At 33.9% G+C, this 22579-nt stretch overlaps 2 protein-coding genes across 5 annotated transcripts in view; one reads left to right on the top strand and one right to left on the bottom strand.

Annotated features, from left to right (window-relative positions):
• The window catches only part of LOC108024268 (tyrosine-protein kinase Src42A), a 44706-nt gene that overhangs the window by 17261 nt on the left and 4866 nt on the right, over positions 1–22579 (bottom strand). For 2 of the 4 annotated variants that reach the window (XM_017094158.3, XM_017094156.3), the window contains exon 2: positions 21284–21378. In XM_017094158.3, coding sequence (XP_016949647.1) covers positions 21284–21378 — 95 coding nt within the window. Of the gene's footprint in view, positions 1–9390; positions 10471–21283; positions 21379–22579 lie in introns of those variants that run through there. The other 2 variants (XM_050887909.1, XM_017094154.3) reach the window with 2 other exon arrangements.
• On the top strand, positions 8870–15235 carry LOC127011036 (uncharacterized). The gene is made up of 3 exons (XM_050887944.1): positions 8870–9082; positions 14007–14219; positions 14361–15235. Exons 1-3 carry the CDS (start codon positions 8955–8957, stop codon positions 14413–14415), a joined length of 396 nt encoding a protein of 131 aa, XP_050743901.1. The 5' UTR covers positions 8870–8954; the 3' UTR covers positions 14416–15235.

Here is a 22579-nt window from a genome sequence, read left to right as displayed (position 1 = left end):
TCCTGCATTGAGGCCAAGAGCTCTGCGATTTTAACAAAAGCCAAAATGAAGTTCAGAAATATTAAGACAACGTCCCATTTTAATCTACTATTGTTTCATTTTATCATTTAATTTTATATTATTTTGTCAATGTCGATCGTTCCTATGTCAGGATTTAAAGAATGGATAAATGCTTCCAGGAAATCCATTTTTCCCTATAACGCCACCTACCGCATTCTTGTTTCGCTTATCGACACTTAGTCTATAACACAAGCTTGTGTTGCCTCTAGCCGCATGATGGCGTATGAGTGAAAGTAGCTGATTTGCTGCATATGGATGCAATCTCAATTGACAAGGATACAAAAAAATAGAAAGAGAAAAATAGAAAGAGAAGTAGAAAATAGAAAAATGTATGATATGATATTAATGATATCAGAAGTTTTTATACCCTTGCAGAGGGTATAATGGTTTTAGTCAGAAGTTTGGAACGCAGAGAAGGAGACGTTTCCGACCCCATAAAGTATATATATTCTTGATCAGCGTCACTAGATGAGTCGACGAGTCTGTCTGTCCGTTTCTACTGTCGGGCTGAAACTTTTCAAAAAGTCTTCGTTCTATTGCACGTAGTATATAAGTCGGAACCAGCCGGATCGGTCAACTATATTTTATAGCTCCCATAGGACCTGTCGGGGAAAAATTTAAAAAAAAAATTATATCTTTCGTGTTTTTTAACATATACCATTCTAAGCTTGGACATAACATTTTTAAATTAGTTCTGAATTTCGAATTATATTTTATCAAAATCGGACGACTATATCATATAGCTCCCATAGGAACAATCGGAAAATTAGTGGTAAAATAATATTGAACAAAAAATGAAATTAACTTCGGCAACCCGAAATTTGTATACCCTTGCAGTTATAAAAAATAATCAATAATTTTATTTAATTGAATTCGAAATTTTTAAATGTAAAAATTTATAATCCCAATATTATAAGATAATATGTCAAAAAGCGCCATAGCTATAATTTGTTTCATATTATTTCCCACCAATTATCCGATCGTTCCTATGACAGCTATATGATATAGTTTTTATATTTTTAAGAATTTAAAATTTAATTTAATAATAATCGGACTACTCTAACATATAGATGTCAATAAAAATGGTCTGAAAAAAGAATGAAATTATTTTTTTTAATATCACTGAAGACAGCAACAATCCTTAAACATTTCACTACTACTACTACTAAAGTTAAGTTTTTCTTATAACTGCAAGGGTATACAAACTTCGACTTGATTAAGTTAACTTCCTTTTTTCGCACTACCTCCTGGTAGACTGCAGTAATATGAAATCCTATTAATATCCTTGAAAAGTAGTTTTTTGGTTTTTAAACCACTCTTCGGTTGTTATTTTATTCAATATAAACGTTAATAGTGTCAAATTTATTTGCTCAATGCCGCATTAACATATTATACTATTATATTAAAACCATCAATTTGTGTCTAAGATCAAAGAAGACCACTTACCAAATCGGTAAGAAAAATTGTCCCGACATATTCCTAGTGAAAGAGTTTAAAACTATATATAAAAAACTATTAACATTTTAACAATAAATAAGTAGCAAGGTCTAAATAGACGTTTGAAAATCCGACCTCCCTTTTTGTCCTCAGCAGCGAATGCGGGTCCTTTCATGATAACCCTAAAACCAACAAAAAATAGCTAGCTTCGGCAAGCCTAAATTTCTATACCGTATCAATTGTTAGAAAACTAAAAACTCATTACAGAAATATTAAGACAAGGTTTTTTTTATTTATTACCGTAATTTTTTGCCGAAAACGAAATATAAACATTAGTTGGCCGATCGTTTATATGGCAGCTGAATCGTGTATCCTTCCGATTATTTAAAAATTGTTTACGAAGTTCTTAAAATATAAAAAGGAGTATTAATAGTATTACAAAGCTAACTTCGGCAGGCCGAAGTGGCAATTTTTTTATAACTTTCAAACAGGACTTTTTGCAACATTGTTTCGTACGTCAACAGTTGAGGAAGCTAAAGAACTATACAGCTTTAAAAGTAATTTGAAATCGTTAGAACCTTTTTAAGCAATTTTTAAGCAAAAAAAAACAACACAAAATCGGAACAAAAAAAAAAGCTGACTATCATTTTAAAAAACATGTTCAATGATGCCAAAGATTACAAATTATTAGGTTTAAATTATAAGTATATTTAACTTTGTTTCTTCAAAATACTTATGCCGACAAGTGTATTATTATTGCAACAAAAAGTGGAAAAATTTCGACTTTTAGTTGGCCCTTAGGCCCCTATGAAATTGAGTAATCATTACATCATTAAACCCTTGCAGAGAGTATTATAATTTTGATCTTTCCGATTCCGTAAAGTATATATATTCTTGACCAGCATCACTAGACTAGTCGATCGACGAGTCCGTCCGTCCGTTTGTACGCAAACTAGTCTCTCATTTTTAAAGCTGACGGGCTGAACCTTTCCCAAAAGTTTTCTTTCTTTTGCAGGCCGGAATCAACTTTAAAAAAATCAATAAATCGTAGATTTTCAAAACAGTTCATCAATGAACTTCAATTTTTGTATGGTCATGAAGCACCATCCTATTGCAGAAACAGGCTGAATAAATTTAATTGCTGACTCTCGCTCAGAGACAAAGGTCGTCCTAAAAGAGTTGTACTGCCAGAGAACATTAATGCCGTGGGCAAAAATTTATAACGCAAGATCGACATGTGACATACCGTAAGATAGAGGCATCCTTAAACATTTCTTCTTCAGAACTAATAAAAAATTTTATTTTCAAGCTTATAAGGTTATATGTTAAAAAACACCAAAGATATAATTTTCATTTCATGTTTTCCTACTTATTGTCCTATCGTTCCTATGGCAGCTATATGATATAGTCGTCCGATTTTGATAAAATTTATTTCGAATTTCAAAACCAAATAAAAAATGTTATTTCCAAGCGTAGGAGGTTATAAGTTAAAAAACACCGAAGATATAATTTTTTTTAATATTATTTTACCACTAATTTTCCGATTGTTCCTATGGGGGCTATATGATATAGTCGTCCGATTTTGATAAAATTTAATTCGAAATTCAGAACTAATTTAAAAATGTTATATCCAAGCTTAGAAATGTATATGTTAAAAAACACCAAAGATATATTTTTTTTTTAAATTTTGTCCCCGATAGTTCCTATGGGAGCTATAAGATATAGTTGTCCGATCCGGCTGGTTCCGACTTATACACTTCCTTTAATAGAAAGAAGAATAGCTTTAAAACTGAGAGACTAGTTTCCGTAGAAACGGACGGACAGACGGACATACCTAGATCGACTCGTCTTGTGACGCTGATCAAGAATATATATACTTTATGGGGTCGGAAACGTCTTCTTAACTGCGTTGCAAACTTCTGACTGAAATCATTATAGCCTTTGCAAGGGTATAAATCTAAAAGGCAAGATATTCTAAAATAGTTACAATCGGGTTATTATATGAACGAAAATGGATCCAAAAAAATTTGTTAGTTTTTAGTAAATTTTGAAAATGTTCAGTTTGCTTCTACAATTGGCTTCTAGAAACGTATTGTACGAATATAACAATAAAACAGAATGTAAAGTTGGAGTATTGAACAGTACTGCTTTTCAGTTTTTATTCCTTGGTTTATTTTGTGTGATACCAATTGAATAACGCAGCTTAAAAGGCTTTAGAGGTAAATCGAAAAACCCCAATTTGTTCAGAAGAGACGGCTTCAAGGCAATAGTCTTGCCAAAAGTAATGCACTTTTTTTCATTGAAAGTATTTCATAAAAATTATTTGTGTTTCTTATAGCATTACTTTTTGAAGTTTTTTTTTTATTATATTTCTTTATTATTCCGTTTTTCAAGGTAATGAATTGATTTTTCATTGGCATTACATTTTCAAAAACAAATAAATCTATTTTTTATTCTCAAAAATTTTCCAAATTATTTTCAAAGTAAAGATAATGCTGCCGAGCACACAAAAAATACATTTAAATCGGTGTGATATTACAGACAAGGCCACTTTTAATATTGCCATCTCATAAATTCTCTTGCACTTGCCCTAAATACGGTCAGCATTAACTAATGTCACTGTCAACAGAAAACTCCAAATTAATTAACAAAAACTAGAATTTTTAATGTTGATAAAATATACATATTTTATGACTGTTTGTCCGTCATTACGAACGCTGAGATCTCGGAAACTAAAAAAGCTTGAAGAGTCACCCCTGGCGTGCAGATTTCTGGGCTTCCTGCGCAGTTCAAGTTTGTTTTAGCAGGGTGCCATGCCCACTTTAACGCACACAATTTGCGAAAGACAGTATCACCTAGAGCTTTTATGCTAGAAACAAAAATTTTAACTGAAACCTCTCGATACCAATCGTTTGAGCCCAAAAACATCTTGCCACGCCCACTTTTACTCCCACAAGCCGCCTAAAACTGCGAAACTTGAAATGGATTAATATCAATACCTATCGATTGACTTACCATATATTGAAATAGCTGGTGGGTGGCGTTTTAGAATATCGATTTGCTGCTTGAATTTCTCCATTTTCCTTTTGCTCTCTTATGCCAAGTAACGGATATCTGATAGTCGAGGCACTCGACTATAATGTTCTTATTTCTTTTTGTATATAAAAACTAAAACAAATTATTATACCCTTGCAGAGGGTATAATGATTTCAGTCAGAAGTTTGCAACGCAGTGAAGGAGACGTTTCCGACTCCATAAAGTATATATATTCTTGATCAGCGTCACAAGACGAGTCGATCTAGGCATGTCCGTCTGTCCGTCCGTTTCTACGCAAACTAGTCTCTCAATTTTATTCTTCTTTCTATTGCAAAAGTATATAAGTCGGAACCAGCCGAATCGGACAACTATATCTTATAGCTCCCATAGGAACTATCGGAAAAAATTTAAAAAAAAAAAATAACATCTTCGGTGTTTTTTAACATATAACCTTCTAAGCTTGGAAATAAAAATTTTTATATAGTTCTGAATTTCGAATTAAACTTTGTCAAAATCGGACGACTATACAATATAGCTGCCATATGAACGATAGAAAAATTAGTGGTAAAATAATATTTAAAAATTATATCTTCGGTGTTTTTGAACTTACAACCTCCTACGCTTGGAAATAACATTTTCTATTTGCTTTTGAATTTCGAATTAAATTTTATCAAAATCGGACGACTACATCATATAACTGCCATAGGAACGATCGGAAAATTAGTCGGAAAACAGGCTATAAAAATTATATCTTTGGTGTTTTTTAACATATAACCTTATAAGCTTAAAAATAACATTTTTTTATTGGTTTTTTAATTTCGAATTAAATTTTATTCAAATCGGACGACTTTATCATATAGCTGTCATAGGAACGATCGGATAATTGGTGGAAAATAATGTGAAACAAATTATAGTTTTGAGGCTTTTTGACATATTATCTTATAATATTGGGAATATACATTTATATATAAGAATTTCGAATTCAATAAAATTAATTAAGCAGTAAAAACAAGTATTTTTTGATTTGCAAAAATCAAATCTCGAGGTTGCCGACCCGAAATGACTCTACAGTTCTTGCAATATATCAAGCAGGATTCAGCTAAGATTAGGGGTCAACACTATGTACTTTAGTTATACCCGTTACCCGTATAGTAAATGGGTATACTAGATTCTTTGAAAAGCGTTTCCGACCCCATTAAGTAAATATATTCTTGATCAAAATCACTAGCCGAGTCGCTCTAGCCATGTCCGTTTGTCCGTCGTGTATGAACGCTGAGATCTCGAAATCGATAAAAGCTAGAAGATTTGGACTTGGCATTCAGATTCCTGGGCTTCCTGTTTCAGCGGGGTGCCACGCCTACTCTAACGCCTCCAATCCGCAAAAATCTACAGCGCCTTTATTTTTTATGATAGAAAATTTCAATTTTAACCCCTATAGAAGACCTAAACTGAAAAAACGCTTAAATCTGTCTGCAAATATTGAAAGAGCGGTTAGGTGGAGCTTTGCAAAATGGCATTGCTGATTTCCATTTCCCTTTGTCGAGGCACTCGATTCCAGCGTTCTTCCTTGTTCTAAAATGTTAAATCATTCCTGTGCAATCCAGATAATTTGTTTTTAATGTCATTAGAATTTTCGTAAACCATAATTCATTTCATATTTTTGCCATAATCACCCCGAACTTCTTTACTTTGCTTGCAAAAGATGTTTTTGAATCTAAAACTACTACAGAACCAAAAATATATTTTTTTAAGATATAGATTGTTTTTAATTACTAAGAGTTCAATAAAACATGTGCTTTAATTATTAACACCAACCATAATAAGAACAACTTCGGACGAAACCCGTTGACCATGTAATGATGCTTCTAGAATTTTTGTAAAGATATTATAAGGGTGATATTGTAATAAGCTGTTTTTTCATCCTCCGAATGCCAATTACTAGCGCTCTCATGTTCAAATAACCCTTTTGACACACTGTTATGTTGCTAAACAAAGTGTTCCAGATCTAAGCCGATAAACATACGCTTCATATCCGCAGAAGTAGAGATCGCTTAAGTGAAATAAATACGATCAGGAACAAAAAACCAACCAAAAAACAACCTTTTATTTTGCAAATAGAAAATAGTTATTTTAGACCCGACCTGACTGACTTATGTTATACGATTCAAAACATAGTCATTACAAAATAGCGCTCGGATTGTTTTCTTTTATAGGTGAAGGAGTTGGTTTTTTCGATGGCAGCGCGTGCCAAGAAAACTGAATCAACATAGCAACGGAAAAATGAGCAGCAGAGCGAGTGGAATCGAGTGCGATTGCCTATACTGGTACTTTTGTTGTTACTACAAAGGTAACAAAAGCACTCAGTAGTACTACGACCCAATTTTAACCGGTTTTTCTTACATTATTTTTATACCCTTGAAGAGGGTATTATGATTTCGTTCAAGAGTTTGCAAAGCAGTGAAGGAGTCGTTTTCGACCCCATAAAGTATATGTATTCTTGATCAGAATCACTATACGAGTCGGTGTAATCATGTCCGTCCGTTTCTCCTCAAACCTTCTTTGCTAAAACTTTCCAAAAAATCGGAACTAGTCGGATTCGACAACTATATCTTATAGCTTCAACAATCCTTAATAATTTAACGCGGTGCTACTAACATTAATTACTTCTTATAACTGCAAGGGTATACAAACATCAGCTTGCTGAAGTTTACTTCCATTCTTGTTTTACTTGTAGTTCTTACTTGTAGTCTAACAATCAAACAAATTTAAAAGTAAAAAAAATATAGCTGAAAATGGTGTATTTTTTTTTCGCTGAATCAAATGTTGCTAATACCTCTGAGTTACGTCTAATACGGCTGCTCTGAAAGTTATAAACTTAGGCAGATAAAGATGTCGTTTACCGACCACCTATTGGAGCGCTCACAAAAATATGTACTTAATTTGTAGAGTTGAAGAGAGGAGGTTATTGATGTCCACAAATTTATAGGTTTAGACTGTACATTTCCTGAGAATGCAAAAAGTGAATCCCAAAGCCAGCCTAATGCTGTCCGTTAAAGTGAAAAAGAAACTGATGTCTAAGAAAGGTAGTTAACTTCGGCAAGCCGAAGTTTGTATACCCTTGCAGTTATAAAAAATAATCAATAATTTTATTAAATTGAATTCGAAATTCTTAAAAATATAAAAATTTATATTCCCAATATTATAGGATAATATGTCAAAAAGCCACAAAACTATAATTTGTTTATCCTATTAGTTCCCACCAATTATCCGATCGTTCCTATGACAGCTATATGATATAGTCGTTCGATTTTGACAAAATTTAATTCGAAATTCAGAACTAATTAAAAAATGTTATTTCCTAGCTTAGAAGGTGATATGTTAAAAAACACCGATTATATAATATTGTTTTAATTTTTTCCCCGTTAATTCCGGTGGGAGCTTTAAGATACAGTTGTCCGATCCGGCTGGTTCCGACTTATATACTACCTGGAAAAGAAAGACGACTTTTGGGAAAGTTTCAGCCCGATAGCTTTTAAACTGAGAGACTAGTTGGCGTAGAAACGGACGGACAGACGGACATGGCTAGATCGACTCGTCTTGTGACGCTGATATATATACTTTATGGGGTCGGAAACGTTTCCTTCACTGCGTTGCAAAATTCTGACTGAAATCATTATACCCTCTGCAAGGGTATAAAAATTACAAGACCATTTGGTCATTACGCAATTCAACCACTACCATTCAATAAATTAAGTATCTGACCTTCCATTTTACTGAAATCTAAATCCACTTCCACAATATCCATGTCTGTCTAAAGTGGATCTAAAATGTCATAGATAAATGAATTTAGTCTGTTAAAAATTGTATAGGACACTCTGTAAAATCATTTGACCCCAAAAGTCTTTGTCCTTCTGACTTTCCCACTATGTAATAGATAATATATATATATATACATATATATGGCACTGGTAGAGAAACAATGTGACTGTAAATGCTTCAGCACTTATGGTAGAATGTCAGCGACGACAATATGGAACGTCAGCAAAGGCTCCTGCTCGCATTGCAAACAAAAATGAGCGGAGCATAAGCCAGCCATTATAAACAATGAGCTTTTTCGCCTCTCATTTATTCTTCTGGCGCCATACACTCAATACCGTCACAAGCCATTTTCAGGTGCTTTCATCTGAATAATTTTTATCTGTATTTTTTCGTTTTTTCTTTTGCCAATGCTGTTGTTAACCGACTCCGACTGGCTGGCATGAGTCATGGCTCAGGAAATTTACGACCACGATATTCTACCCCAGAAGAGAAGGAAAAAACGGAAGCGAAAAAGCTTGAACCCACATTTAAGGCTTAGCTCGAAGGCAGAAAATAAGTTCGAAATTGTTCAGTTTGTCCAAGTCACGTAAGTCCAAATTGATATGGTTGCTGCGGCCTGGCATGGTAGCTGGAAAAATCGCCGACGTAGTGAACCGCAGTCGGTGCATGTGCATGTGCATGTGCACGGAACTCTGTGCACCCGTATTCACACAAATGTATCACCTGTTTGGTAAGTCAGTTGTGCATTTCAGCACATAGCGAACGATAAAGTTTGCAAAAAGTTGGGGACAACTTTGTTGGCAGGTAGGCATTGCATAACCCCACCGATCCAACAATAGTGTTCCGACTCCCAGGAATCCACTTACTAATTGCGATCGACTTTTTATTTCGCACGGAAGGCGCTACACTAATTCCAGGGCGACCAGCAAAGCACACTTGAAACAGTAAAGAAAAAAGAAAGTTCTGCTCCCGTCTTTTTCGGTTTCAGCATCCACATTTGGGATGTTCCCCACATTGCAGCTCGCTCTGGGTTTTTACCTTTTCCGTTTTGCTGCCACTGTTGTTGTCGTTAACACTTTTCCACATCAAAGTAGAGCCTTTCTTGAGGCACTTTTCAACAAAGGAAAAACTGGGTGTTACAAAAATGCCACCAGCACAAACACGTCTCGGAAGCGACGCAAAGTTCAGCGGGTTAAAGGATATTCAGTCGACGCGTGAACCAAAAAACTTGTAAGCGCGGTCAGCGAGCTTTGGTAGAGTTTGATTTAGGCTTTAGATTTGAATTCGATTTCCCATTACCTGCGTGTACAGGCGATACTATAAAATCCGAACCGTGGGACGTCTTCCGTTTACACGTCTGTTTTGCACATCGCTTCGCAAACAACTGATACGTTTATGAAATTTTTATAGAAAGGTTTTAACCGCTTGCCAACGCACTCGCGTTCGGGGTCTTCGCTTTATGTGTATGGCATTTGAGCCCAGCTCACTGTCCAGGTGAGACGCTTTTGCTTCCGCTCTTTGGCTCTCTGACCCGCCTTTTTGTGTTTAGTCTCTTTTAACTTGACAGAGATCTCCAACAGCTGATTAAAGAGAAGCCTCTTTCTCTCACTTTGGCCTCAAGTATTTTACTCTTACATTTAACGCTCTTAGATTGAATGCAAAGTTTAGCAATTGAGAAAACAAAGTGCGTTGATTGCAATGATTAATTCGAGTTAAAAGCAATTTTCTCCTCATTGTTACTAACAAATGTGATGCTAAATTAATTTGTTCACGTAATCAAAATAACATTGCGGTGCGTCACTGGAAATCAAATTATGCGTTTCTAAATGTCTCCGCTTAAGTTCTTCTGAACGCCATTGAACTCGCTTTTAACAAAGAATGATAGTTAACACCGCTGAAATGTGAGTAGAAACACTAAATTGATGAACCCGATTAAGAAGGAACTCAACTAGTACTGGCCTCTTGTCAAAAATTAATATTCACTTACGAATGCCTGGGGCATTTTGGGAAAATTCTCAAGAGCCCGTTTCTACAAACATACTGTTTATAGTTGATTAGCTCCAGCACTTGACAAAATGTACTTCTTGAGACGACTTGTGTAAATAGGAATCAGTATTCACACATAAACACAGGTGTTTGCCTTGATAGCTCAAATTACCTGTTCCAAGGTGAGCATTTAAACAATTTTTCACTGTCCAAAATTGTCTGTACAATAAGATATCGGGACTTACCTAAAAATAAGAAAAAGAAAACAAACATAGAAAGAGTTAATGCAGGAAAACGTTATTTTATCGAGGACCATGCTGTAAAGTTATTAAAATAAATGTTTTTGAAACATATCATATCGTATCAAACAGACAAGATCGTCTAACTACCAATCCGAAAGATCCTTTCATTTCCCTAACCTGACTGAAATTGCGCATTACCTGTAAATATTTTAACTAATTAATTGTCAATTAATGCACGTCTAATAAATTAACTGTTAAATTCCTGTGCCATTCTTGGCACACCAAAAATTATTTTAAATGAAGAAACTCACTGTTAATTGCAAAGTTTTCATCGCATGTGACAGTTAAACATTGCACAAATCATTTCTACTTTTCCTTTATAATTGGTTTCGCCTGTAAAAGTAAAAGGCTTTTGCTACCTAAAATCTTTTTTAGTTTAGTGGAAAAGGTGTAGAAACATTGATGCCAACATCGTTGACATTACCGGCGCAACAACTATGATTTTCCATCTCTAAGACACAAACACACAGAAAAAAATGCGTCTAGATAAATTTGATATGCGCAAGGTAAGTTAGTGTTTTTTCGAAAAATATCATTTTTACTATGAAATAATTTCGTTAATAACGAGAGTGAAAGCGAAATAGACCTATTCGAAATTCGACTTGGTTTACTTCAAACATGTTTTCTCGCTTGCACTAACATGGTTTTCATGGCTTTTGAACTTTACGCCTGCGGAAAACGATGTGCGATAGACCAGCTGGTAAGGTGTCTGTCTCTGACGCTGAAGGTCCCAAGTTCAAGTACGCCCCAAAGGCAGAGTATGCTTTAAGTATTTAAGAATAATATCTAAAATGTCCTTATAATTGTTATAACAAAGATGAATTTAAATGAATTCAGATTTAAATAAAAAAAATTTGTTACCGAAGGTCTCGAACCACTAACCCTCAGGCCTGTATATCAAAAACGAAGCGCTAGCCCTCTGAGCCCTCTGAGCTTGATTCTGACAAAAAAGCTTTGTCAAAAACATGGCTAGATCGACTCGGCTAGTGATCCTGATCAAGACCTGATCTAGCTGTTACATACTTTTCGACGAACCTAATATACCCTTTTACCCTACGAGTAATGGGTATAATAAGCTATTAGAAGTTTGTCATCAACTAAAACGTCTTGTAATAAACAATTTTCAAACGTCCACAATGCCTCCTGAATGACTTTTAGAGTATTACAACAATAAATTCTGATATCGTAGCGATCTTGCACCGTCAACACATATGTTTTGTTTACAACAGTTTTGATATCGACTTTGGTGACAAATAATGCTTGTAAATTCCACTAAATATATACAATAAAAATGTTTTCATCTGCCTCAATTAGCAAAATATTTAAGTTTCTCGCATCAAAGGTATATTTTAATGCAGTGTCAAATGAAAACAAATTAAGAAGTGTATTCATTTATTTTATAATTGCCACACGAACGATCGGATAATTACGATTTTGAAAAACGGTAGTAAATTGAAATGGCACGTTACCTTAAAAAAAAGGATCTGCAAGCTATAGAAACTTCGGTTCGCCGACACTAGATTTCTTGTTTTCTATTATTTTTTTGATCATTCATATGTGAGTTATAGGGTATACCAAAAATTCAATTGAGTTGACATCTTCTGACTTTAATGTAGCGTATAAAGACCGTCTTAGTGTATAAAGACCGTCGAACTATAGTACAGGCAGCTTTAAAATAATTGAGTAACTATCACCAAAATCAATGAAACATTTAAAACCTGCAAGTGGCTTAGCTTTGCATTTTAATTGCTACGCCTGATGATTGCTTAATGCTACAAACAAAAACAAAACAAGGAAGAACGCTATAGTCGAGTGCCTCGACTATAAAATACCCGTTACTTAGTTTAGGGAAGCACAAGGATAATGGGGATACATAGCAGCAAAGTGATATTTTATGGCGCCATCTAAAGATTTATGGCGCAGACAGATTTAAGCGTTTTGTGGGCGTTAGAGTAGTCGTGGCACCTTTTTTTGGTGAGTTGATAGGTATTGATACGACAAATACATTCCCGTTAAAATTTTGTTTCTATCATAAAAACTGTAGGCGCGGTTTGTGGGCGTGGCACCCCGCTGAAACAAACTTGCACTGCGTAGGAAGTCCAGAAATCTGCATGCCAACTATGAATATTCTACCTCTTACAGTTTCCGAGATCTCAGCGTTCATACGGACGAACGGACAGACTTCCGTCTATATATATATACTTTATGCGGTCGGAAACGATTCCTTCTACTTGTTACATACTTTCCGACGTGTTTAGTATATCCTTTTACTCTACGAGTACCGGGTATAAATATATTATTATTTCCGGATTCGGTTCGTTTTTTTTTGTGTAATTTACGATATGTAACGATAAATATTTTTGAACTTTTTTATTGATTTAGGTATGTTTGACTGTGATCTAGACATTCAAATTTTTTGTATTGAGCTGGAAAATATAAAATGTGCACAGATTCGCACTGTAAAAATTCCACGTTCCGGGTCAACGAGCTAGAAGAAGCTTCCAACTGGACTTAATTGCTCCTGGTATAAACAAGTTATATATTTTGAGTCTATTGGCTCATTGGCAGTCAATTTATATCGCTTGGCAATGACCAATAGGGAATTTGCAGCTTAAACTTTTAGCACTTTGACAAATAATTTGTTTCATTCGTGTTTTTGCCATTAACGGAAGTAAAGTCAAGAAAGACGAGCATAAATACTAGAACATCTGTCGCAGTGCAGGAATTTTTCCAAGAAATTTAATAAAAACAAGAAAGGAAGTTGAAGTTTGTATACCCTTGTAGTTATAAAAAATAATCAATAATTTTATTAAATTGAATTCGAAATTCTTAAAAATATAAAAATGAATATTCCCAATATTATAAGATAATATGTCAAAAAGCCCCAAAGCTATAATTTGTTTCATATTATTTTCCACCAATTATCCGACCGTTCCTTTGACTGCTATATAATAAAGTCGTCCGATTTTAATAAAATTTAATTCGAAATTCAGAACTAATTAAAAAATGTTATTTCCAAGCTTATAAAGTTAAATGTTAAAAAACACAAAAGATATAATTTTTATTTTGGTTTTTCTACTAATTTTCCGATTATTCCAATGGCAACTATATGATAAGTCAATTCAAAAACCATTAAAAATTGTAGGAGGGTATATGTTAAAAAACACCGAAGATATAATTTTTTCATATTATTTTACCACTAATTTTCCGAACTTTCATGTGACAGCTATATGATATAGTCGTTCGATTTTGATAAAATTTAATTCGAAATTCAAAACCAATAATTAAATGTTACTTCCAAGCCTAGAAGGTTATATGTCAAAAAACACCGACGATATAATTTTTTTTTAATTTTTCTTCCCATAGTTCCTATGGAAGCTGGAAGATCCGGCGGGTTCCGACTTTTATACTACCTGCAATAGAAAGACGACTTTTAGAAAAGTTTCAGCCCGATAGCTTTAAAACTGAGAGACGGACAAACGGACATGGCTACATCGACTCGTCTAGTGACGCTGATCAAGAATATATATACTTTATGGGGTCGGAGGAGTCTCCTTCACTGCGTTGCAAACTTCAAGGGTATAAAAATTAAGTCAAGACGCCGTCTCGTCTTTAGCTATTGTGCGAATCCGCTTAGCAATCATCAATGTTCGTTGGCGTCACTGAACTTCTACCACATTAATATCACAATTTTAAACATCTTATCTCTCTTTGACCTAGATTCCGAGTTTCAGAGAAATTGACTGGAGCAGGTTGCTTAGTGCTACCCGACTGAAAATCTGTGAGGCACTAAGAACGTGATGCAATAGGTGAGATTTCATTAAAACAAAAACATATAAATATTAATTATGCTTAAGAAAGTTTTTTTTTGTGAAGGAGATGAAAACAATATTGTCAGTGCCTCGACTACCAGATACCCGTTACTCAGCTTAAGGGAACAAAAGGGAGCTGGAGATATAAAAGCAGCAAAGCGAGATTCTAAAACGCCACCTACCAGCTATTTCAAAATATGGTAATCTGGGCGGCAGATTTAAGCATTTAACCGTTTGTGGGCGTTAAGTGGGCGGGGCAAAACTATTTTTCGGTCAAATGATAGGTTTTAACAACACTTTTACATTTCAGTTAACAATTTTTTCTGGCATAAAAACTTTAGGCTGTTTGTGGTATTGGGACCCTGCTGAACAAAACTCGCCCTGCGCATGAAGTATGAAGGAATCTTCATGCCAAGTCCCAAATGTCTAGCTTTTGTAGTTTCCGAGATGTTAACGATTATAAAGACGGTCATGGCTAGATCGACTGGCTAGTGATCGAGATTATAAGAATTTTTTCCTCGTTTACAGTGATCTTGTCATGGTGTGGGGTCTGAGTTCGCATTTTTTTTACCTTGCGGAGGGTATAGTCAGTCAGAAGTTTGCAACGTCTCAAGGAGACGTTTCCGTCTCCATAAAACTTATATATTCTTGATCAGCATCACAAGGCGAGTCGATCCAGCCCTTAGCATCAATGGACTTTTCTTAACCCATTCAGTACTTATTGAAAATTCCGAATTTGTGTGAAAATTTACTTTTTAAACTTATTTCCTTTTTTAATTCAAAAAGTTTGTCCAAACAAAAGAAAATGGTGGCTGCAAAAACAAATTTTTAAAAAACAATTTTTTGTTTCAAAAAGTTTTTCCAAACAAAAAAAAAGTAGTAACTGAAAACAAAAATTTTTTAAAATCATTTTCATAGTATTTTTTATGTTAAAAAAAAATCATTTTTGGTGACTTTGCAGTTGTATTGTGGTAGTTAATAGGTATCGGGTTTTTTTTTTTAGAGGTATAGAACTTTAAGTTGGCATCACTGTTCAAGATGGCGACCGATTTAACGGCTGTCAAGTGATTTATTCTCAGTTTGGTTTGGCAGTTCATCATGAATAGACTCACGCCTGAACAACGCTTGCAAATAGTGCAATTTTATTTCGAAAGTAATGGTTCAGTGCGGAATACGTATCGCGCACTACGTCCATTTTATCGTCGACAAAATCGTCCATCAGAGCAGTTAATTCGATTAACCATAGAACGTTTTCGCACCACGTTTACTCTTATTGATAACTCGCATCCCCAGAGACGCCGTACGGTGCGTACAGAAGAAGCTATTGCTATTGTAGAGCGTAGCATTGAGAAAGACCCGAATGAGTCCATCCGCCATCGAGGATCTGTGTCCATCCACCATATGGAAGATTTTGTGAAAGGATCTTGGCTTGCGTGCTTCCAAAATCCAAAAATGGGCCCAAAACGAGATTGTCGTTGTTTAGCGATTAAGCGCACTTCTGGTTGAATGGCTACGTCAACAAACAAAAATGCCGCATTTGGAGTGAAGCTTATCCTGAAGTGTATGTCGAAACACCGTTACATCATCCGTACTTCTTCAAAAACGATGATGGCCAGAACGTTACAGCCAATGGTGATCGGTATAGAGCCATGATTACTAACTTTTTCATTCCTGAATTGAACAGCCATGATGTCCAGGAGCTCTGGTTCCAACAAGACGGCGCAACATGTCACACAGCTCGTGCCACAATCGATTTATTGAAAGACACGTTTGCTGACCGCCTAATTTCACGTTTTGGACCTGTAAATTGGCCTCCAAGATCTTGTGATTTAACACCGCTAAACTACTTTCTGTGGGGTTATGTAAAGTCATTGGTCTATGCGGATAAGCCACAAACGCTTGACCATTTGGAAGACAACATTCGCCGTGTTATTGCCGATATACGACCGCAAATGTTGGGGAAAGTCATCGAAAATTGGACGTCCAGATTGGACTACACCGAGCCAGCCGTGGCGATCATATGCCAGAAATCATATATAAAATGTAATGCCACAAGATTATCTTTCGAATAAAAAAAAATTCATATCAATCGAATAATCCATCGTTGTTTTATTGCAACTTCAAGTTCTATACCTCTAAAAAAAAAAAACCCGTTATATGGTAGTTTCAGAGAAAATAATGTTTTCCGAATGCCCAAGAGCAGCTTCTCGGTTTTATTAAAGCAACGCCATATTGGCTAATTTAATTTAATATACTTCAGTTGACACAAATTCTTTCCTCACAATTTGAACCTTAGTAAGTTGTAATAATTTATCACAGTAGTAGAACAGAATAAGTTTCATCGTCAGGAACATCGGTTAAGTAAAAGAGCTGGTAGTCCCATTCCCGCTTTACACCAGAAAGCTAAAAAAACTTAAAATGATTCCAAAGGTTTCCTGCGGCAAGTATATTATAGGTATTGGTCGCATTTTCAAAGAATACTTACCCATCTCCAAAAACTATTATTGATTTTTACAAAACCAAAAGTCATTCTGAGTTCTGAAAATTTTACTTAGTATTTGATAAAATATTCAAGAATATTCTCATCTATAAATAATTGGAGACCTTTTAACTTCCAACACATAGTATTTAAAGTGAAATTAATAAAAGGCGTTTAAGGTCAAAATGTTTAATTTACGGAAAGGGAGGAAAAAGCATGAAGCGTAAGTCCTCCAATCCGAAAAGCAGCTATTTCTCAAAACTGAAAGGTTATAGAACTTCGGTTTGCCGAAGTGCACTTCTTTTTTTTTTGTTTTCAGGGTGTCGTCCCGTGTTGAAGCCGTTTTTCTAAGTGTTTTTTTGGGGGATTTTTTTAAAGATACAACTTAACATTTTTACCGTTTATTTCGGTTATGTAAATTCATAAATTCTTTTTTTAATAAAAAAAAATTATTCGCGGTCTATAAGGGTTCCGGCTGAACGTGTAATCTGTATTAAAAAATTAAAAAGGATTTTAATCTGTGCGTCCGTGGCTATGACCAGTATTAAAAAGTTTAAAAAAAATTAAAAAAAAATTTTAAACACGACTTTAAATTTAAAATTAAAAAAAAATAGTTTTTTGGTCTATTTATTTGTGTATAAAAAAACGTCGTGGCTTTTACAATTTATTAAGTAACGTGTCCTGAACTTACCCATTATTCCAATTGTCAATAACATAAGTCCAGAACCTACCATTGTAGTTATTCGAAATAATCCGACATAAACATTTAATCCCTCAGACACAAATCTTTCCCAAGCCTTCGATCGACTGCACCAGACGACGGCAGACATAATCAATATTTGAACATTTAAGCAAAGGGTCCAGCCTGAGAACCCAGCTTTGGCCAATCCGAATTAATTAGATAAAAGATGCAGCTTAGAAACCGTTTCATCGGGCCACAGATTTACCAATAAAGAATTCTTAATCAAAGTCCATTTTCGATGCTAGCGTCGCTGTCACCGTTAAGAGCCATAGTTATAAGAATAATTCATTTTGTAAAGTCACTTAAACATTGGAAATCTAACTGGAAAGAACTTAACCAATAAAAACTCCGCTATATATTAAAAACAAATCGCTTTATTTAAAAATACATCCTGAAACAAAAAATAATTCGCATGGTAAATTTGTGTTTTTGCGACACATCTTTTTTACATGTCAAATTGGTACCAAACAAGAAAGGAAGTTAACTTTGGCAAGCCAAAATTTTGTATACCCTTGCAGTTAAAGAAATAATCAACTTTAGTAACATAATGCCAAATTTTCAAGGATTGTTGCTGACTTGAGAGATATAAAAAAAAATTATTTTATTTTTTTTTAGACCAATTTTATACCAGTTACTCTAGAGTAAAAGGGTATACTAGATTCGTCGGAAAGTATGTAACAGGTAGAAGGAGGCGTTTCCGACCACATAAAGTATATATATTCCTGCACAGGATCACTAGCAGAGTCGTTTTCTATTATTAATTTATTATTTTTATAATTATTATTATTTTTAATTTTTTTTTTATTATTTTTATTGTTATTATTATTATTATTATTTTTATTATTTTTTTATTATTATTTTTATTATTATTTTTATTATTATTTTTTTTATTATTATTATTATTTCTATTATTTTTACTATTATTATTTTTATTATTATTATTATTTTTATTATTATTATTATTATTTTTATTATTATTATAATTATTTTTATTATTATTATAATTTTTTTATTATTATTATAATTATAATTATTTTTATTATTATTATTATTTTTATTATTATTTTTATTATTATTTTTATTATTATTTTTATTATTATTAATCTAACCTTGCAGAGAGTATACTGATTTCAGTCACACATAAAGTATATATGTATATTCTTGATCAGCGTCACAAGAAGAGTCGATCTAGCCATGTCCGTCTGTCCGTCCGTCTGTCTGTCCGTTTCGACGCAAACTAGTCTCTCAGTTTTAAAGCTATTCTTCTTTCTATTGCAGGTAGTACATAAGTCGGAACCAGCCGAATCGGAGAACTATATCTTATAGCTCCCATAGGAACTATCGGGGAAAAAATTTAAAAAAATTATATTTTCGGTGTTTTTTTTAAATATAACCTTCTAAGCTTGGAAATAACATTTTTTAATTAGTTTAGAATTTTGAATTAAATTTTATCAAAATCGGACGACTATATCATATAGATGCCATATGAACAATCGGAAAAGTAGTGGTAAAATAATACGAAAAAACTATATCTTTGGTGTTTTTTAACACATAGCTTTCAGAGCTTGGATTTAACATTTTTAAATTAGTACTGAATTTCGAATTAAATTTAAATTTAAATTTAAATATTATTACTTTAAAAAAATTTTAGTTTTTACTTAATTTTATTTTATTTATTCATATTTTTATTTTAATTGTAGTTCTTACTTTCTCTCTAAATTTAAATTCCAATACTCTAAATTGTGTAGTTTATAGTCAGTTAGTGCCCTTAAATAGTCTTCCAGTGCGTTTTTAAATTGAGTTTCGTTACTGATTGCCTTGCAATGTTTGATTAAACGTAAAACATAGATTATTTGCGGTTTTTACATACTCAATAGGAGCCTTTTTTTATGGTTAATTTTTGAAATACATCGGTAGCTGTCCCTTTTTTACTACAACAAGACATTTACACTTTTTTGGGTTTAAGCCAAGCCCATTGACTTTCGTCCAGTGGCTAACAATTTGCAGTTCAGTTTGACAAACAATAGACGAATAGGACGACTTACATACATTTGAACATCATTAGCATACATGTGTATTTTAAAGTTCGACATATTACTAGGTAAATCATTTAATTACACTGACAACAGTAATGTGCATATGATTCAGCTGTCTGATTCTGATAAAATGAAATTCGAAATTCAGAGTTAATTAAAAAATGTTATTTGCAAGCGGTTGATGGTATATGTTTAAACAAACCAAAGATATAATTTAAAAACATTTTTTTCCGTATTTCCACTTTTTCGTATATACTACCTCTAAAAGAAAGAGACTTTTGGGAAAGTTTCAGCATGATGTCTTTAAAACTGAGAGACTAGTTTGCTTAGAAACTGACTGACAGACGGACATGACTAGATCGATTTGTCTAGTGGATATAAGCGTTTTGGCGATTTGTGGACGTGGCTGCTTTTTTTTTGGGGAGTCGATAGGTATTGATGAGACAATTACATTTCAGTTAACATTTTGTTTGGATTGTGGACGTTAGAGTGGGAGTGGCACCCGCTGAAACGAACTTGCGCTGCATAGGAAGCCCAGGAATCTGCATGCCAAGTATGAATATACTAGCTCTTATAGTTTCCGAGATCTCAGCGTTTAAACGGACGGACGGACAGACGGGCTAGAATGCCGCGGCTGTGATCCTTATCAAGAATATATATACGTTTTGGGGTCGGAAACGCTTTCTTTAACCGGTTGCATACTTTCTGAGCTATATGATATAGTAGTCCGATTTTGATCAAATTTAATTTGAAATTCAAAACCAATTAAAAAAAGCTATTTCCCAGTGTATGAGTTTTTATGTTAAAAAACACCGAACAAGAATTTTCCAATCGTTTCTGTGGCAGCTATATAATCACATATAATATAATAGGAACGATCGGAAAGTTGGTGGGAAAATAATATGAAACAAATTATAGCTTTGGGTCTTTTTGACATAATATCTTACCATATTGGGAATATATTTTTATTTTTTTAAGAATTTCGAATTCAATTTAATAAAAATGGGACTACTCTAACATAAAGATGTAAAAAAAATGATATTAAAAAAAGCATGAAATAATTTTTTTTTTAATATCACTGAAGCCAGCAACAATCCTTAAAAATATCACATGCTGTTTACTAAATCAGCTTGCTCAGTTATCCACTGGCTTCTTAGTTCGCTTACTCGTTCCTTCTACTTATTGCCCACTAGTCATGTGAAAATTATTTTATGATAGACCCTGATTAAACAACTAAGATACTTACTTGACTTACGAAGAGAAAAAAAAGTGTGCAGCATTTAACAACCGAACGATTTAACAAGTGAGTGAGTTCATTCGATTTCTTAAGAGTGAAAAACGTATCTTGTTCATAACTTAAACAGTGTTTAACAACACTAGTCGTTAGAAGATTTGGCCTATCTAGGATTTTATAATGCATACGTTTTTAACACTTTTTGATGTTTTACATCAAATTATTTACGTGCGATGCTGAACCTTTAAAGTTGTCCGAAACAAACCAGTGTTTTAGTTCTATTGCTTTCCGCAATCGAATTTCCACTTCATTAATGCAATTATACAATTATCGTACTTACGGTTCTGCTTCGATTGATTTCAATTTAGCCACATAATTAGAAGGAATATAGCCCTCCGAACGCGTCTTCTTGCTGCGTGCTAGCCACCAGTCGCCCTGTTGGTATAGTTAAAAATTAATGCGATGAGGGTGACGTAAATATGAATGTTTTTTTATAATAATTTAACCGGTTTACATTTTTGTCATTCGAAACGTTTCATCAAAATCCTTTATCTTTTTTTTTAAGAAAAATATTTTTTTGGTGAAAATAAATGCCTCTAATAGTTTCTTTTTATTTTTGTTAAAACCCAATGCTATTCAAAACCCAAATGGTTAGTGTATTAAAATAAAATAAAATAGATTTAATACTGATACTAACAATCGGCCGATTACATAATAGATGCCTTCGCATACCCACTTTGTACGGTTCGTGACTACATGTATATTTTTAAGACTCCCAGAATAAGACATTGGATTGACATTGAATGAGTGACGGAATGAAAACGTTGGCACAACTGAAAAAATTCGTTATCCTAGTAATCTGAATTTTAACATTCCTTTTTTCTTTTTGTTGTTTTCTTGTTAGAAGTGAATGGACGGAATAGAAGCGAAGGATTTTGTATGTACAATGCCGGTCTTGACTGTTGGCAAACATAGCACCTTGAACTTCAAGTTTGGATAGGAAGAATTTTTACAAGGATATTAACCCAATAGCTTTCAGAAAAGTCCTGCAAAGGGCAAAGTAAAAGATTTGGGCAGCTAAAAAAAGCTATTGATTTGTAAGATAAACTTACCGAATCCTTAAACTAGTGAAAATGATTATTCTATTTCTTAATAACATAAGATTAATTTTCCGAATCCTTTAGTCAATAAAAGGGACGTAACACCCCGCTGAAATAAACTTGCGCTGCACAGGGAGCTCAAGAATCTGCATACCACGTCCGAATCTTCTAGCTTTTATAGATTCCGAGATCTTAGCATTCATACGAACGGACAGACTGACGGACAGACGGAAATGGCTAGAGCGACTCGGCTGGTGATCCTGATCAAGAATATATATACACTTTATGGAGTCGGAAACGTTCCATCTTTTCAGGATAAAATATATCTTTTATTTTCAAATCTAAGTTCACTTTGTGAGGCGTTTGTTAAATTAAAATTGGTTATTTTTCTATTCGCTGCATCGACTTAACTAAATGAGAACACAAGTTCGCGCCTTGAATTTTCTATTAAGGACGGACATTGTACAGCTCCAAAAAAAAAGCACCACCTACTCCAGCAGTGTTTGAATAGTCACCGTATCTATATTTTTAGCCAT

The sequence above is a fragment of the Drosophila biarmipes genome, chromosome 2R (assembly GCF_025231255.1).
Source record: "Drosophila biarmipes strain raj3 chromosome 2R, RU_DBia_V1.1, whole genome shotgun sequence".
NCBI classification, from domain to species: domain Eukaryota; kingdom Metazoa; phylum Arthropoda; class Insecta; order Diptera; family Drosophilidae; genus Drosophila; species Drosophila biarmipes.
This window is presented reverse-complemented; position numbering and strand designations above follow the sequence as displayed.